This window comes from Geotrypetes seraphini, chromosome 2 (assembly GCF_902459505.1).
Source record: "Geotrypetes seraphini chromosome 2, aGeoSer1.1, whole genome shotgun sequence".
Lineage (NCBI taxonomy): Eukaryota > Metazoa > Chordata > Amphibia > Gymnophiona > Dermophiidae > Geotrypetes > Geotrypetes seraphini.
In genome coordinates this window covers 121,168,116-121,187,515 of record NC_047085.1, presented here as the reverse complement: position 1 = coordinate 121,187,515, position 19,400 = coordinate 121,168,116, and the positions used below count along the sequence as shown (strand labels likewise).

Below are 19,400 nucleotides of genomic sequence, written 5' to 3'. Positions count from 1 at the left end.
TTTGAAAGAAACATTAAAGGCAGATTGGGATTGACAAATACTCTTCTAGCAAATGTAAGACAGTTGCGCTGGCGGAAAAGATGCATGTGTCTGTTTCCTCATATATGGATGATAAAAATGTAGAGACAAGTCCTGTTAGTGCTGTTTCTAAAGCATCTAGCAGTAGTAGTGCCTCGCTGTGCGAGGCCAAAAACAGCGAAGAAATGAAGCAGCAATCACACAAATCAATCCTCGATGCGGGGCCCATATCCAAGAGGTTAGAGAGTTTTTTAGTTGATAGCAACAGTGAGGAATCCAATGACTTAACCAATAGTGAACTCTCCAAGACAGCTGGTATTTCTGTGCCAGGCCATCGGGGGGGGGTGTGTGTATGTGCAGGCCTTCAAGGGGGGGACAGGCCTTCAGGGGGGTGCGCCCTGGTGTAGAAGTACATGGAGGGAGGGAGAAATAATGGGTCTAAAAACAGAGGAGTGGGAGAGAGATGGTGGACAATGGGATTTAGGGAGGGAAGGAACCAAAAGGGAGAGAAGTTGGACACAAGAGATGGTGTGGAGGGTGAGTGGGGGGTAGAGATGCTGGATAGGAGGGTAGTTGGGAAGAGAAAGGGAGAGTTGGTGTGGGGAAGGAGGTAGAGATGCTGGATGAAAGGGTAGTTAAGAAAAGGAGAGACCAGAATAAAATAGAGCAACTGGAAAACTTCAATAGAAGACTGAATTTGCGGATACTAAATTTTCCTAAATTTGCTTTGTCTACACCTATTGAAGCTTTTAAAAGATACATTATGGAAAATCTTAAAATTCCTCTAGAACTGATACCATCAATAAATAAGATTTACTATCTTCCTAGAAGACCAGAAAATACCAATGATAAGCAATTAGACAAACCTCAGGAATTGGACTTAAGATATTGCCGGGATTTTAGAAACTTTTCAAGAAGAGATTCAATATCGTGGCACTCTTTTAGTTTCATTGGTCTTTGAACAAGATTTAAATATGATTATGAAAACCTTTTTTCATTTTTCCCAAACTTTGTTTTTGGGAGAAAAAAATCTGGATTTTTCCTGATGTTACAAAATCTACTCAGGAACGTAGGAAATTATTTTTAAATATGAGAGAGGAAACAATAAAAATGGGAGTCACTTTCTTATTAAAGTTATCCCTGTAAGTGCTTGGTCCGATAGGCTGGCATAAAATATGTCTACTTTATGCCAGAGCAGCTTCGTAGTTTTCTGGACACAAAAAAGTTTACCTAAATGAGATGGCTGTGAATTTATTAGACTGGGTTGAATCATGTTAAGCCTTTTCTTTCAGTTAATCAATATATTGGTCGAGCACTCCTTATCTCTTTACATCTTGATCTAAGAAAGGTTAAATTATGCACAATATTGTAATTATTCTTTAGATTTTTTTTTCCTGACATTAAGGGCTCCTTTTATCAAGGCGCGCTACGGGGGTAAACGCATCTGAGATTTTATCATGCGCTAACCCCCGCGGCAGCCTAAAATCCTAATACCTCATCAATGGAGGCGTTAGGTACTAGCGTGGTATTCCACGCGTTAAACCGCTACCGCACCTTTGTAAAAGGACCCCTAAGAATTACTAAATTTATATTGTGTAACAAATGAAAAATTTTTCCTTTTATATATTTCTCTGATTTTCTGTAACAAGAGAATTCTTGTGTCAAATTTTGAAATTAATAAATAAATAAATTAAAAAAAAAAAAAAAGAAAGGAGAGATGGTGGATCTGGGGATGGTGGGGTTCATCGCTGCAACTGCGGGAAGGAAAGGGAAAGGAAGGGAAGGGGAGGACAGAGATAGAAGATGGATGGTTAGAAAGAAGAAAATGACAAATGGGCAGGAGACCCTTGCAAGAAAGTTATCAGAAGACAACCAGAGTGTGGGACCAATATGATTTGAATAATGACCAGACAACAAAAGATAGAAAAAATAATCTTATTTCCTGTTTTGTGATTACAGTATGTCAGATTTGAAATGTGTATCTTGCCAGAGCTGGTGTTAGAACGCAAACGTGAGCTAGGATTTAACAGAGAGGTGAAAAGTCTTTTTTGTTTGTTTATTTTGTTTACACCACAGCGCCAGTGTGGATAGGAAAGAGCAAAGGGGGTGGACAGGCTATAAAATAAACCCCCACTCCTATGAAGAAGTCTATACTCAAACACTCGCACTCCACTTTTATAGTTTATCTATACTTGAAGTTTGATATTTGTTCAGGAAAAGGCCTCAGAAATAAGGAGTACTACACTTATAATTTCAGTGGTAATCATTACCAGCGTAGGTGTATTCCAAACACGTACTCCGTACTGCAATCACTGGCCACAAACCTGTTCTTTTATTTCATTATCCATATTATGTTTCTGCTAATTTAAACTATTTTTTAAAACTATTTTAAAAACTTTTTTGTTATAACTTATATCTCTTATTTTGCACATTACCTGATTGAGTGCAGACCACTTCAGAATTTGAAAAACCTCACAGAAAATTACTTATCTTTAGTGTTTTCATTATTCTGTTTCCATTTCTGAGCTTCTTTAATTCTGTGCTATTTCGTACTCAGGACCAGAACCGGAGCTTTCAACGCTCTCGGGACTAGAGTCAGAGCTGACGCGGTCGGCGTTTCGCGGATCGCTGGTTTGTCCGCTGCTTCAGGGCCGATTTTAGAGCACAGTAATTATGGCTGAGTCCAATATCTCTATATCTGATCAACACAATTCAGTTTCTTCTGGACTTAAAAGACAAAAAACAGTGTCTCCGATACCTGACAAAATGGCTGAAAAGGACAAATTGAAAATATAAAATCCAGTCCTTATGGAAATACAGATGCTTATGGGAATGCTTAAAACAGAATTAGAGCTCACCAGAAATATGCAAAATGAGCTGGAAAACCTTAATGCAAAGCTGAATGTTTCTCAGAAGAAAAAAAGATAAGGGAACACAGAACTAGCAACCTGGAGTCTAGCATACAACTTAGTAAGAAAAATGAAACAGAGATCAGAAAATTACAACTGGACCTAGAAGATCTTTCAAATAGAAACAAGATGTAACATCAGAATTATGGGTTTACCAGAATTATCTGAAGAAAATGATGCCATTGCATTTCTAACTGCATGGCTACCAAAATATCAGAAGCTCTCCTTTGAACCTGAACTGGAAATAGAGAGCACACAGAGTTCCCTCTAAGTCACTCACAGGAAATAAAAATCAAAAACCTGGAGTGGCAAAAATTCATAGTTGCCAGATTGCTTTAAGGATTTTAATAGTGGCTAAAAATGAAAAACAATTACTGTTTCAAAGTAAAAAGATTTGATTGTACCTAATTTCCAGAAATCTTTTCTGAATATGAGATCTAACTTTAAAGACATGGGTGCAAAATTCAGTTACATTGTTAATTACTTATAATAATAAATCTACTTAATATGTAAATCCTGAAAAAATGCAAGATTTCATAGATAAGCACAAGATGCAATGTTCTATAATGAAGATAATATTTATCATCTTACTTTCTCTAGTGTGTCTGCAAATGCACAAGCATTATGATCAAAATGTCTTGAAAATGCAGCTATCTATACTGCAAAAACTTTTACAGTTACTTAGCAATATGTATACAGTATATGATTCTGACTTCTGGCTCTTATGCCATCGCTAAATAAAAACCTGGATTGCATTTCTATATAAAAGTCTTACTAGCAGATTTAGATGCTACTTTACTCTGAATCATTAGACTATTATTTCAGTATTTTGGGTCCGATTCTATAAATGGCGCCTAAATCGTTAGGTGCTGTTTATAAAATTGACATAGGCACCAGTAGGAATCAAAATGTTAAGTGCCTAATTTATCGGCACTTAACTCATAGCACGCCTATACTCCACCCCTAACCACATCTACCTCTCTAATTGTCAACAGCTCCAATCTCTCACTCCACACATGCTGGCCCTCGACTACATGGAAGTCTCTTACCATTTTTACTCTGGACTCCTTCTCAGCTGAGCAAGTAGAACATTCGAAGCTTGTAAATCAGATTTTTTTTTTCCTTGTTTACCATCCACAGCATAGGATTCTTCAAAGGCTGTATATAGCCCATGAATGGGAATTAACAATCTAGTGTGATTGATTACCACTGTTTATGCCCTGGTGGGCCAATTGCGAATATGTGTAAACCAGTTTCAATTTAAGAAGCAGTTGAAAACTCAGCTGTTTGTTACTGCATTTTTGTGATGTTATTAGTCGGCTTTTGAAGAAAAAAAAATATTTTACCTTGTTTACTATTGTACTCTTGTGATTTATTAGTTGACAATTGAAGAGAAGAAATTGTTTCATTATGTAGATTTTATGATATGGTTTGTTTTTATCTTATGCATATTTTAATTGATATAAGTGATATAAAAAAGTTTTGAATAAATAAATGTCCATGTAAGCAGGATCTCTACCCCCTATATCTCCACTGTAATGACATCACTTCCTATCAGACACATTTTTCAATGTTCATGCTACCTTTTTCAAAATGAGTATAGTATAAATTATACCTTTTGGTGGGTGAATGTATGCACTATATATAGATACGAACGGATTAACGCAGAGTGTAGGGGTTTTAGTGAGGTTTTTAATAAAATTTGGAGCCCATTGACTAAATTTGTAAAAATATAATAATGTATTTTCATCATATTTTTCCTTTGGTTTAGTTATCTTTACACATCCAAGGAGGGTGGGGGGTTGGAGGGAGGGGAGTAAATATTGATAGGGATATTTGGGTAACTTTATTTTTCATTTGTATTGTATATTAGGTTATATTCTGATATTATTATATCCAAGAAAATGAAATTATTGAATGATATTTATGTTACCTATACAGATATTAGTGTAATGTATGTAATACCTACTGTTCTTTCTTTTGTATGACACAGTTTTTGATTAAAAATCAATAAGGAATTTTAAAAAAATGAGTATAGTAAGGCCTCCTAGCATAGCCTGCTATTTTTAGAATACAGAAGAAAGACTTAATAATGATTACTGAATAGGCCTCTACATTTGGAGAATCTGTGGTTAGTTTACCTGAAAGGTTTCTTTGTTCCCTTTAAAAACTGCTCTGCTTCTTGGATTTGTATTTTCTAAGGACAGAGATTTTGTCTTTAAAACTTTCTTGCAACAGAAGGCTAAATGTTTTGTTGCCTGTGAAAACTGTAGGGTTCTATGATGTCTCTTCTACACCAGCTTGTAAGAGGATATTTTTGAATTTATGACCTGGTGTTGTAAAACCTGGGCCTAGCTTCTTGCTTTAATTTCTGGCCAAATGCAAGCAGATTTATAAGAATGTATATTTGTTTTATGGTTCAGAACAGTTGGCAGATTTTGTGGACGCTCATAATGTTTTGGCTACCCAAGATATATTGGATTTAGAAGCCTCCTTTGTATTGCTGGAGTAGTCTTCAGATCTTTCCTTTTAGTTTGATAATAGCTTATGACACATAAGTGTTTTCCTTTTAATCTTATGTTATATATAAAGGTGTGAAGTGACTTTGCCTGTGTTTTGTTTGGAAAATGCTATGAAATGAACAAAAACACTAAAATTCAGGCTTTTCACACTATTTGTCATATAAGATTCACCCCTACCGATCATAGACAGCATTTCTATAAAAATATATTTTCCCAGCACTCCGAACTGCCTTTTCTTAGGTCACAATTTTGAATATTTGTAACAAGCTACCTGTGTTCATCTGCCTGCTATAAACCATACACCTTTGGGAAAGCAGCCAATACTGATTGTTGAAAAAAATATCTGGGAACCAAGTATAGAAGATGACCAATATGCTTTTCAACAATACAATCTTTCATCCTCAGTGCTTTCCTGTGAAACTCCTCAAACCATTACGCCCATACTTATTCTTACCACCTTGACACTCAAAATTTTTCTGAAGTGCTAAAAGCAAAGGAAACCTCTCTGGTAAGTGAATGCTATTTTGCTGGGAGATGTGGCAATTTAAAAGCTGGCAATAGAAGAGAATGTGTGGGCGCATTAACAAAATTTGTTTTATTTTCATTAAAGCAAACATTTGCTTTTAGTTTGCTTAAAGCGTCTAATAATCTTTTGTCTTAGTTTAACCGTGGTTGTTACAGCCCTAGCACATTAAACAGAACGGTCTAATATTTTATCTTAATTTAAATTTAGCTGCTACGCGTATACTTCTTCAAATTAAAATCCAAGTATTCTGGTTGTCTTTTTTTTTTTTAATAAAAATGAAGGCAGATAAAGTCCATATGGCCTATCCAGTCTGCCTATCCATGCCATCTACTCTCCTTTTCACTCTCTTAGAGATCCTATGTACATGGTCCAAGTGTTCTTGAATTCAAATACTGTTTTTTGTCTCCACCGGGAAGCCATTCCATGAATTCACCACTCTTTCCATTAAGAAATATTTTCTCAGGTTACTTCTAAATCTATCCCGTTTTACCTTCACCCTATGCCCCCTCACTCCAAAGCCTTTTTTGAAATGAGACTCCCTCCTATGTAGGTATTTAAACATCTCTAGGCTAGACGTTTACTCAACAAGAGATACTTGTTGAACGATGGTTATAGAAACATGGCAGCATGTACCTACTTCTTCAAAAAAATACTAATCAAGGAGCCGGTATTCCCAACTTTCAATCACCTGAATTGGACATAAATAATATTTCTGCTATTCTTGAGGAGTCAATTACAGAATCCTCTGAAAGATCTACTCAATTAGTCTCCTTGATCTTCAAACAGGACCTAAATGCTATAATGAAACTTAATTTTCAACACACTAAAGATATATTCTACATTAAAAGGATTTGGGTCTATCAAGATGTGGCACGCTCAACTCAAGAAGGAGACTTTTTCTTCTAATGAGACAGGAAACAAGATCTTTGGGGGATACTTTCCTATTAGCCTATCCATGCAAATGTGTGGTTAAATACTTGGAAGCTAAATATATCTTTTTCACACCAGAGCAATTGAGGGTTTTTCTGGACTTTAAAAATTGCTTAACTTACAACTGACAATGAAAAAAAGATAGAGGGGCATCATAAAAAAAAAAGTATTTCCTTAGACTACTCCTGAGCCTATCACCTCTTAACTTCATCCTATGCCTTCTCATTCTGGATCTTCCTTTCAAATGAAAGAAGCTGGAGGTGAATTAATGACGAAGGATTTTAGATTAGTAATGCAACATTTTTATAAAGTGCTTTCTATTGGCTGGCACCATCACTTTGGAACAATCCTCCAAAAGCCTTTCATACTGAAAGGAATTTAAAGGCTTTTAAAAGTTGCTAAAGACTCTTTTTATTATGAAGACTTTTAATATTTTGCCAGACAGAGAGGGAAAGGTTTACTGACGTGGTGAAACACATTATAACAGGGGTGTCAAAGTCCCTCCTCGAGGGCTGCAAACCAGTCGGGTTTTCAGGATTTCCCCAATGAATATGCATGAAATGTATTTGCATGCACTGCTTTCATTGTATGCTAATAGATCTCATGCATATTCATTGGGGAAATCCTGAAAACCCAACTGGATTGCGGCCCTCGAGGAGGGACTTCGACACCCCTGCATTACAAGATTTGATATTTTTGTCTCCAACCTGTTGACGGCAACGGGTGACTTCAAAACTTTTTGAAAAGAAATCAAAACTCTACTTTTCAAAAAATGTATCCAGATATCTTGACTTAACCCAACCCTTCCCCCTCCTCCTAGATAAATTCTCCCCTAAAACCTCCACTTAAATAATCTCTTCCTCCCCAAAACACCAACCAAGTATTCAGATCCCTGAAATGTAACGTAATCTTATTTATACTCTAACTGTAATCTATTTGTTATATCACACAGTAACGTACAGTCAATTTAATATCCAATTTGCAAGTTCTTTCGGAATTAATCCAGCTACCTCTCCTCCCTTGTAACAAAAAACAAAAAACAAAAAACAACCAAAACTGTTGTAACTTCACTGGAAATGTCCAGTTAGCTCTTTTGTAATCCGCCATGAACTGCAAGGTATAGGCGGAATAGAAGTCCCTAATGTAATGTAATGATTGGAATTTTTGTGTTTAGCGCTGTCCTATAAAGCTTATGGAGTTTCTTTTATGTATTTGTTTTATTATTGTATACCATTTTGAACTGGTAAAGTATTGGTGGTATATAGCACAGTTACTTACCGTAACAGGTGTTATCCAGGGACAACAGGCATGATATTCTCACATGTGGGTGACGTCATCTACGGAGCCCCAGCGCGGACAGCTTTTCAAGCAAACTTGATTGAAGTTTCAAGTTTGCTACACTGCACCACGCATGTGCATGCCTTCTTGCCCACTAGAGGGCGCATCCCCACCTCGTGGTCCTCAGTTCAGTTTTTTCCGCGGAGCCAGAAGTCCTGTGGAAATTGAGCTCTGATAGCATTGCCTTCTGTCACCGCGTCTGGGTGATTTCGCTTGGTTGCTGTGCTTTGGTTATTATTTTCAATCGTTTTTTGTTTAAAAAAAAAAAAATCTAATTAATACTTTTCTACCGATCGGCTTTCATGTCCCGTCCCTTGACGGGTTTTAAGGAGTGCACCCGGTGTGATCGGTTGCTCTCTATTACCGATCCTCACCGGTGGTGCTTGCTCTGCTTAGGGCCCGAGCATCCGATAGACTCTTGCGACAGGTGCTCGACTTTCCAGGCCAGAGCGCTCCGCCGACGCCGTGCCAGGATGGCGGAGCTTTTCGCGGTCGACTCCGCGGCGGGGAAGGCCTCGACGTCGGCCTCGGCTTCGGCCCCGGCCTTGACCTCGGCCTCAGGATCCTCGACCTCGCCGCGTCCCTCGACTTCATCGAAGCCTGCTGCCCCGACCAGCCTGCCTCGAGTAAGTCCCCGCTTCCGTCCTCAGCCCCAGGATCCATGAAGAAGCCATCCTCTTCTCCCAGGGGAGCTTAGAACCGTTTACATGAATTTATTCAGGTACTTAGAGCATTTTTCCTTGTCTGTCCTGGCGGGCTCACAATCTACCTAATGTACCTGGGGCAATGGGGGGGATTAAGTGACTTGCCCATGGTCACAAGGAGCAGTATGGGTTTGAACCCACAACCTCAGGGTGCTGAGGCTGTAGTTCTAATCATTGAGCAAAACTCTCCCCCTGCCTCCTTGGTTAAAGAGGGAGCCCTTGAGTTACAAATGCCACGTTATCTGTCTAACATGTGAGTTGGCAGGATCTGGGCATCACATGGATAGGGGGAGGTGTGGTTGGAAGTGACAGCTAGTGCATAGGCTGTTACCATGCTCAGTAAACTCTTAGTTATCTAGCACCCATGGGGATTGGTAGATGCTGGATAACTGTAGTTTCTGGTTGCTTGAGGGTTACTATAAAATAGTTTTGTATCCCTTCCCACCTCATCCCCACCACCACCACTTGTAGGCCCAGCATCTGTTCCTTTCTTCCCACCCTCCTTTCTTATCTGGGTCACTTTCCTTTCTCTCCCCCCCCCCCCCATTTATGGGTCCAGCATCTATCCATCTCCCCTCTCCTTCACCCTGCTGGACCCTCCCCCTCCCACACTTCTGGTGTACTTCCACCTCCTCCCCCCCCCCCCCGGGTTTGGCCTCCTGGACTCCCCTCACTTACCCAAAGCAGTCCTGACCCGCCAACCCCCTACCTCCCTCACTTACCCGAAGCAGCAGCAGCAGCCAGTGAGCAAAGGCAGCAGAGTAAACAGGTTGCTTGTGACCAGCCCTGGCAGGAACTCTATGACCATCGGAGCAGCGCAAAGCATTCAGCATTCCAGCCGGTGCTAAAAACCTCTTGCATGGTTTTGTAAAAGGGGGGTTTACTGTATACCATCAGTTTAGAATAGGGGTTCTCAACTTAGTCCTCAGGACACACTTAGCCAGTCAGGATTTCAAGATATCCACAACAAATATGCATGAGATAGATTTGCATACAATGGAAATAAAACATACAAATGTATCTCACTATGTCCACTGTAGATATTCTGCAAATCTGACTGGCTGGGTGAGTGCCAAGGACTAGATTGAGAACCCCTGGTTTTGTGTGTGGGATTAACAAATATTTAAAGCTTTGTGGTTATTGCAAATTTACCCTGTAACACAGGCCTGCACAATTTCGGCCCTCGCCGGGCCAGGTTTTCAGGATTTCCCAAATTAATATGCATGAGATCAATATGCATATAATGGATGTAGTGCAGGCAAATAGATCTCATGCAAATTCACTGGGGAAATCCCAAAAACCCGACTGGATTCGGCCCTCGAGGACCAGAGTTGTGCAGGCCTGCTGTTAACACCTAGCTTGCCAATACTGTAATGCATACATTACCAGAAACTTCTTGTTTTGCGTTATCTGTATGCTGTAACAAATTATAGGTGCCATGGGCGGGAGTCATCTCATATGTGTACATATACAACACCGCTTATGTACAATAGTACTATAGAAATAATAAGCAGTGATTAGTAATTCATGGAAAAGACCCCACAATGTCAATTTGAAAAGCAAATTATATGATGATGCTTCACAATGCTCATACCTGTGTATGTTTTCAGGACTGTCTTCGGCCTTGGGAGAATCATGCTTTTCTTGGGATTTTGAAACTTTATCCGCTGCAGCGATTGGACAACCAGAAAGACTATTAAAAAAAACCACAAAACCATCCCACACTTTAAACATGCTGGATTTTGGAAGCTTGTAAAGAACACTACACGTAAAACAGAATAATCAATCATCAGGCACCAATGAGTTAAGGTCATTTACCATATGTAAGGTATTTTATAACATATAAAAGAAGAAAAGTGCTGTCTTTAATTCTGAGTGCCCTAAGTGAATGACAGTTGTTGAGGTCTTGTTTGCCATTTTTCTTATTCAGATCTTCATATTAAAGAGAAATCAAGCTTGGTTAATTATAAAAGAAAAAAAATGATGCTATTCATAAGTGTATTGAGGTATAGAGAAAGAATGTACATTTCTAGACAGAGAGCACATGGAGAGAACAGAATTTCAAGGAGTTCCATAAACTACATGTGCTTATTTCATCTGCTGTGAATTATATGCATGAGTGCTACAGCTATCAATCAATGAGTGCTTTTTATAACACAATATTCCTTGAATTGATAGTTTGCTAAAATCTGTTCATTCAGCTTCCAGGAAGAAGCAATCAAACCCCAAAAGGTCTTGGAAGGATCAGATAAATCCAAAAGCAAAGTCCAACTTGAAGAATAAAGCAAGGACTACATTTCCCAGAAGTCCTAGGGAAGGCTAGAAACATAGGATATGAGTGCAGATTAGATAGGACCTTCAAGTGTGGCAAGAATGAGATATTCAGAGCAGGTGCTGACAAGATAGTCAATCAGAATTTGGAAGTGGAAAAGGTAGAAGAGTTCATGTAAATAAAAAAGAAAACCGCGGACAGTGAAGACAGAGAGGAACTGAAAACAGACCTGGAAGTTCACTTCATGCAGGCCTGATTTTACAACAGAACACTTGTGTGAGAAGTCCAAAAAGATATCCATTTTATAACTATGATAAAGGGGCACAATATTCAGCCAGCAGCAATCAGCATTTTGCTGGATGTTGCCAGTATTATCCCTCTAAATTCATTGCAGGGCTATATCCAGGCTCCAGCTTCTTCTGGCTATTTAAATCATTTTGAATACGAGTTATCGGGTCCAACATAAGTAACTACGGGTATATGCCTTTTTAAAATAGGCAGCCATAACCAGCCCCTATAGCACACAACAATTTTACACCTGTTTCAAAACTGGTGGAAATGAGTGAGTTTAGTGGTGTTTTTTTTCAGAAATACATGTTTATCGTACCTTTGCCTCTGCTCTGCCCAACTAGTGCAGCACATATGTTTATTTATTTTAAAAATGTATAGCCTACACCCAATAGTTCTGCACAGGGTACAGAAAAATAAGTACAGTATACACCAGGGGTGTCCAACCTTTTGGCTTCCCTGGGCTGCATTGGCCAAAAAAAATGTTTCTGGGGCCGCAAAAACGTTCAAATGCTGCAGCAAGACAGAGGAGGGAGCAGGCAAGATGACAAACACCCGAGGGCAGCAGAGGAAAACACTGCATCATCCTCGACCAGGGCCTCACAAAATACTTCACGGGGCCGCAGGTTAGACACCCCTGTATACACCATCTTGTCACATGTGTACCATTGTGCAATTTTATAAAAGATTTTCTCCACACATAAAAAAGGCCCTACATGTAAAAAAATCTTACTCCCCCCACCACCAATAGAGAAAGTTGCCTTTATATGGACCTTGTGAAAACACAGCAGCAGCTAGATAGGATTACATTGTAAGCTCTTCTGAGCAGGGACTGTCTATTGAATGTTAAATGTACAGCGCTGCATATGCATTTCAGTGCTATTGAAATGATAAATAGTAATAGCAGGAGATGTTCACTTCTAGAAACCTTTTAAAAGCTGCATTGGTTTGGGCCTTGTGGACAACAGGGAAAACCTTGATGAAGCTAACTTGAAGAACTGCTGAATTTCTTTGTTAGCAAAATGCATGTGAGCTGGTTTAGTGAGAAAAACTCTTACCACACAATTCTCAGGAAATCCTAAAAGTGGAGTGAGTTCAGTTGACCAAAGGAAACAGATATGTCAAGTCACTTGCATTTGGTGTGAAGAAAATGGAGAAAAAAACAACTGAGAACACACAAAAACAACCTGGAGAACACTGAACAAACAACAAAAGCTAAAAGAAAGGCATACTACACTAATCAGATAGGCATAGAAATCCAAGACACCCAAAAACTTTTCAAACTACTAAAGGAACTCACAGACACCAAACCCTACCTGGCCACCAAAACCGCCCCTCCCCCCACAGCCAATCAATTGGCTAAATTCTTCAGAAACAAAATATCAACACCTAGAAACACCTTCACCGGGACCCCAAACCACCTCGACGAAATCTCGATACCACCTAAAGAAAACGACGCCTATGCAGCAGACAAAAACTTGTCAGATTTCCCAGACATACAGTGGCACAACCTAGACAAACTCTACAAAAAATACAATCATGCAGTCTGCGATCTCAACCACTGTCCCCCATACCTGTTAAAAGCCGCCAGCACTAGATTTTGCACCCACCTCATGTGGTGGATTACTTACATGCTCACAGAGGGTCAATTTCCACAAGAAGTCGCTGAAATCTTTATAACCTCTATTCTGAAAGACCCAAAGGGAGCAACAGATCAGCCATCCAATTACAGACCTATAGCCTCAATACTGCTATACGTCAAACTAATGGAAGGCCTCGTAGCAAAACTTCTCACCAAATACTTAGAAACCCACAACATTCTTCACCCCTCACAATCAGGCTTCAGAGGCAACTACAGTACAGAAACACTACTAGTCTCTCTCTTAGACACAGCCAAACAACACCTGAGCAAAGGCAAGAAAATGCTACTCATACAACTCAATCTCACAGCGGCATTCAACCTAGTAGATCACAACATCCTACTACAAACACTGGAGGCAATAGGAATCACAGGCAAAGTCTACAATTGGTTTGAAGGATTCCTCCGCTCAAGAAGATACAGAGTAAAAGCAAACAACGAACAATCAGAATCCTGGAACAACCCTTGCGGAGTCCCCCAAGGCTCCCCACTATCACCAACACTCTTCAACCTTTACATAGCCACACTTGGCACATGCTTAGACAAACATGGCATAACGTCATACAGCTACGCAGACGATATCACCATCCTCCTGCTTTTTGACCAAACCACCCCTAACACAACAAACAAACTACACATTGCACAAGAAACAGTGTCAAAATGGGATGAGAGACCACACATTAAAATTGAACCAAGACAAAACCAAATTCTTACTTCTAGAAAGAAACAAAACCCCAACCATAACAAACCTAGAAATAAACTCCTTCACATATCCCTTACAACCCAACCTAAAACTGCTGGGAATAATGATAGACAAAGGCTGCACTGTGCAACTTCAAATCAGCAAAACGGTTCAGAAGGCATTCGCAACCATGCGCAACTTAAGAAAAGTCCGAAAATACTTCAACAATGAACAATTCAAACTCATAGTACAAGCGCTAATCCTAGGACTCCTGGACTACTGTAACATACTTTACCTGTCATGCCCCACCAACATGCTAAAACAATTACAAAACAGTCCAAAATACAGCCCTAAGACTAATATACTCGCTGGAAAAAAATACGACCACATTACCTCAGCTTTCCAAAACTCACACTGGCTCCCAATACAAGAATGCATACAACACAAATTCTACTGCACCCTATTCAAAGCCCTAAATGGAAATGGACCAAGCTATCTGAACAACCGCCTAATCAGGAAAAACACATCCAGACCAAGGATAACTTTACCCCCCCCCCAATCAAAGGCATGCAAAGCAAAAAATATACAACGGTCTACTAGCCACCAGAGCAGCAAAATTAGACCACCATCTCTCAAATATGCTGACCATGACGCCCAATTACAAAACATTCAGGAAACTGAAAACCATACTATTCAATAAATTTGTCAAATGATCTAACCAAACTATATCGACCATTCCGAGATCCTGACGCATACTATAGCTATCAACCTTGTAATCTCTCTGGGAATGCCCAGGCTAATTTCTTGTTGTAAACCACCTGGAACTGAAAGGTATTGGCGGGATAGAAGACATCAATGTAATGTAAGATTTTATTATCAACTGGTATCTTTCTAGTCTTATAACACTTGTTTTTGATAGTTGCAGAAATAATGTTCTTGGTACCTTTGCTGAAATTCTGATTTGTTTGCAGTGACTGCATCTCAAACTTGGAAGTTTTTCAATCAGTTTTTACCTTCAATGACATACCTTTTTTTTTTTTTTTAATAAAATGTCTTTCATGTATATTTAGTCTGTATTTGTTTCTGCTATATGAATATTTCAAATCTATTGTAATTCTGGATGCATTAACACAGATTCATATTTACCAGCTCAAAATCATCTTCTTTATCTGGAATAGTACGAGTAGGAATAACTGTTTAGAAAGAAAATTTTAAAATGCCTTGCTTTATGCCTCAAAAGCATAAGGAAGGAATTTAAAAAAAAAAATTCATGTACATGGATAAAAACATACCAGTTACGGTTATAGTCAACTTGTGGCAGCAGTTAGTATTTTTTTTAAACACTCCCCACTGTAAGCAGTATTAGCCCACTGAATATCCAGGGCTAATTCAAACTGAGATGGCTGCCGAAGCTTATGCAAGTCATGGCCCATATTCAGCAAGAACCCACAAAAGAAAGTTACTATATGTGAACCTTGAATGAATATGGGTTGGGACCTGAAAAACAGGAAACAGGTGCCTTGGCCTCTCCAATACCTGCACTGCCTGGCCTGAATCTCTCCCTCCCTCATAAGCCTTCTTGGGCCTATCTGGAATCTCCCCGATGGTCTAAGAAAGTCTTACAGCAGGAATGATGCCAACTCGCTCCTGCCTGCCATAGGTTCTGCCTCAAAATGGCAACCTCTAGAGTTAAGCACATTGCATCTGAAACTGATGTGACTAATAAACAACTTGAATTACCTTCGGTGTGTGTTACGGTTACTGTTGACATGGCCTCTTCCAGTGCATCCTGGAGTTGGACACTTGAGCACATTTTCATGCATTGCAAGAACTTAGTGCAAAAAAGGAAAAATATTATAAGAGTCAATGACACACAAAGAAATTATACAAATGTAAATATCAAATATCTGCAGGCAGATGCAAATCTGCCAGTACATGTAAGTGTCAACTACAGAAACTAATTTTCCTTACAAACTAAGGACCCTTTTTTAGCAAGTCGCATTAGGGGTTTTCATTGCCGGCCGATTCAGTAAAAGCTCCGACACTCATAGAATTCCTATAGCAATAAAAAACCCTAATGTGGCTTGATAAAAGGGGACCTAAGTTTCCACTTGAGGTAACAGAGGGTAAATTGGCTTACCCAAGGTCACAAAGAGCAACGGTGGGAATTTAACTCAGATCCCCTGGGTTGCAGGCCACTGTTCTGTTAGGCTACTCCTCCATTCTACAAATGCTTTCCTTTTGAAAACAGACCAGGAAAAAAATGCCTGCAGACATTTTCATCTGATTTTCTATGGATCATTTTGTCCTACAAAACATGCATAAGTTACTGTTACCTAATGGTTTCGGTCATAGTAGCTGAACGGTCACTTATTCTTTTGTATTATTTTTGCTTACTATAAGATTTTAATACTTTTTGTATATCGGTTTGTTTCATGTCCTTTCCTACAATACAGTACAACTGGTTGTTGCATTACCGTTATTACAATTGAACTTGGATTACTTGTTATATTCTTTGTTTATTGTACTACAGTATATTGAAACCAATAAAAAGTTTGAACTGAAATCATGCATAGTTTGAAAATTGCAAACAGCACATACTATTGCACTTATCTCCCACCACCTAACCCACAAGCCATGCCTTTCTGCATTTCCCACAGGAAAAAGTGGATATGCTGTTGATACCCATGCACACTTTAATCAGGGGAAGGGACAAGCAATTTATAGAGAGATCTAATTACCAAGGTAAAAGACTTTGGAAAACTTCTCTTGAAATTGCAGTACCAATATTTTATGATGTTTAAAGTATATAGAACTAGATGAATCCAGAAAATCAGATCACATGTGTAAATAATGGATGCATATTTTTCTTTCTGCTGTATCAGCAAATTTTCCAAAAGTATACATATACTTTTGAAAATTAGTGCAGGGAAATTAGGTGCATGGATTTGCACTTGATTTTAATCAAGCACAGATTTTTCAAATTATTTACCTACATACAGGGTCAATATTCAAAAGGACTCGTATATTTAGTGGACACCACTAAGGCCCAGATTCTATAAACGGCACCGTCATTGGCCACTGATCATGTACCAATCATGCAATGGTACAAAATACTCGGATATGTGAAAAATCAATAGTATAGTAAAACACACTTTCACAAGAAAAAGAGAAAAGAGCAATGTTGTATATAAATGTAGGCAGTGCTGCTTTAGTTCAAAGGAGTATGTTCCAAATGGACTGGAGGAAAAGCCTCAGACAAATGCCCTCCCACCACCACAATGGTGGATAAAGGTGGTAGGGTGATAACCTCACTGGCAAAAACCTCCGTTGTACTCCCAAAATAGAAAAACTATGAGCAGGGCTGTCTATGCATGGTTGACAGAAGAAAATCTTTCAACTTATCTCTGTTGATCGGTACACCGACGGTGGCCAGCGTTTCACTAACTTGCTGCCTCAGGGTGTATCACAGTCCGATCAAAACTTTTATGCAGGACGCCGTAACGGTGAGGCAGCAAGTTAGTGAAACGCTGGCCACCGTCGGTGTACCGATCAACAGAGATAAGTTAAAAGATTTTCTTCTGTCAACCATGCATAGACAGCCCTGCTCATAGTTTTTCTATTTTGGGAGTACAATGGAGGTTTTTGCCAGTGAGGTTATCACCCTACCACCTTTATCCACCATTGTGGTGGTGGGAGGGCATTTGTCTGAGGCTTTTCCTCCAGTCCATTTGGAACATACTCCTTTGAACTAAAGCAGCACTGCCTACATTTATATACGACATTGCTCTTTTCTCTTTTTCTTGTGAAAGTGTGTTTTACTATACCAATCATGCAATGGTGCCATTTATACAGTAGAATTCCAGCTTTGTGAAAGGTAGGCCAGGGCTTTCAAGGGAAACTGAAACCTGGTTTCTGAGGGCAAAAAGAAATATTTATTTATTTATTTCTGATATCATTTGATTATGAAATCCAGAAACATTTGCCCCCCCCCCTCCACCCCTTTTTATAAAACTGAGCAAGAGGATTTCAGCGCCAGTCAGTGTGCTGTATGCTCTGTGCTTCTCCAATGGTCATAGTGTTCCCAGAGCATTCAGCATGCCGGCCAGCACTAAACCTCTTGCGTGCTTTTGTAAAATGGGAGGTTTATTATTTATTTATTTAAAAAAAATTATATACTGCCTAAAAATGCTAAGCAGTTTACAATTAACATACAAAATATTTTTTTAAACCCCAGTACATCATCTATCTAACAAAACAGCATTATCATATTCATATCCTCTACATAAGTCCACCAGTAAATAACTGTATCCTCTAAAGCAGTGGTTTCAAACTCAAACCCTTTGCAGGGCCTCAGAAAAAATAGTTAATGTCTTATTAAAGAAATGACAATTTTGCATGAGGTAAAACTCTTTAGAACATAAGAATTGCCGCTGCTGGGTCAGATCAGTGGTTCATCGTGCCCAGTAGTCCGCTCACGCGGCGGCCCTTAGGTCAAAGACCAGTGCCCTATTTGAGTCTAGCCTTACCTGCGTACGTTCTGGTTCAGCAGGAACTTGTCTAACCTTGTCTTGAATCCCTAGAGGGTGCTTTCCCATATAACAGCCTCTGGAAGAGCATTCCAGATTATAAATCTTTCCTTTTGGCTAAGTCTTAATAATAATATTGTAATTTATAGCGAAAGAAAAATATGATCAAGAAACTGTTTTATTTGACTTTTGTGATTATGATACACATATCGAGGGCCTCAAACTAGTACCTGGCGGGCCGTGAGTTTGAGACCACTGCTCTAAAGCGTAAGAAAATCTCTGATCTTACATTAACTACTATTCGTAGGCAATTCTTTCACATAAACCCTTCAATAAATAATTGTGCCAAGAGTTTTTTTAAAAACATCTCTGATCTTACACAGAAGCAGCTGACCTGACAAATGTATTCCACAATTTCACTCCAGCAACTGGAAACAGAGAATTCCTAACTCTTGCATGCATTACACTCCTTTCTCTCTCTGTAGATAATTTCATTGAGTTTTCAGATCTTAATGCTCTTCTAGGGCAATATAACTCCAACATATCTTGAATGCATCCAAGTGCTTTATAATACAGCGCTTGGTGAATTATCGATATCACTTTATATTGTACTCCAAAGATGCATTAGTTATAGTCATGAAACTTAGGGAGTCACCACTACACCCTCCATTGAATTATACTCTGAAATGAGTATCGAAAACCTGTACTGCTTGTTCCAACATAATTTTTAAAAGCTGCTCAGAGGACACAGGACATGGTATTCTTGTGTCGCCCTAATTGTGGGCTTTGTCATGGTGTTGTGGGTTTACAGTTTTAGAAGAAAAAAAGGGAAAAGCAGCTCAGTTTGTATACCAAGAGAAATAAGAATCTCCTCTTGAAAATGATGTTTAAGTGCTTTTATATTCTTCCAAAAGAAACAATGCATTGGCTTTTCAGATATAGTACAGCGAGATTTGTTTGCCAAGCACAGGATGAACACTATTACTCCATACAAACAAGGACAGATGGTGTTAATACACAGGAATTACTAAACAATAGCCATG

General features: G+C 39.1%; 1 protein-coding gene across 11 annotated transcripts in view; it reads right to left on the bottom strand.

The window, feature by feature from the left end:
- Window positions 1–19,400, bottom strand: part of ST18 (ST18 C2H2C-type zinc finger transcription factor) — a 684,113-nt gene that overhangs the window by 169,946 nt on the left and 494,767 nt on the right. For all 11 annotated transcript variants that reach the window (XR_004538340.1, XM_033933682.1, XM_033933686.1 and 8 more), the window contains 2 exons: window positions 15,569–15,659; window positions 10,542–10,640 (listed from right to left, as the gene is read on the bottom strand). Coding sequence is in view for 10 of the 11 variants with exons in the window: in XM_033933682.1 (XP_033789573.1) it covers window positions 10,542–10,640; window positions 15,569–15,659 (190 nt within the window). In the remaining variant the exon portion in view is untranslated. The remainder of the gene's footprint in view (window positions 1–10,541; window positions 10,641–15,568; window positions 15,660–19,400) is intronic.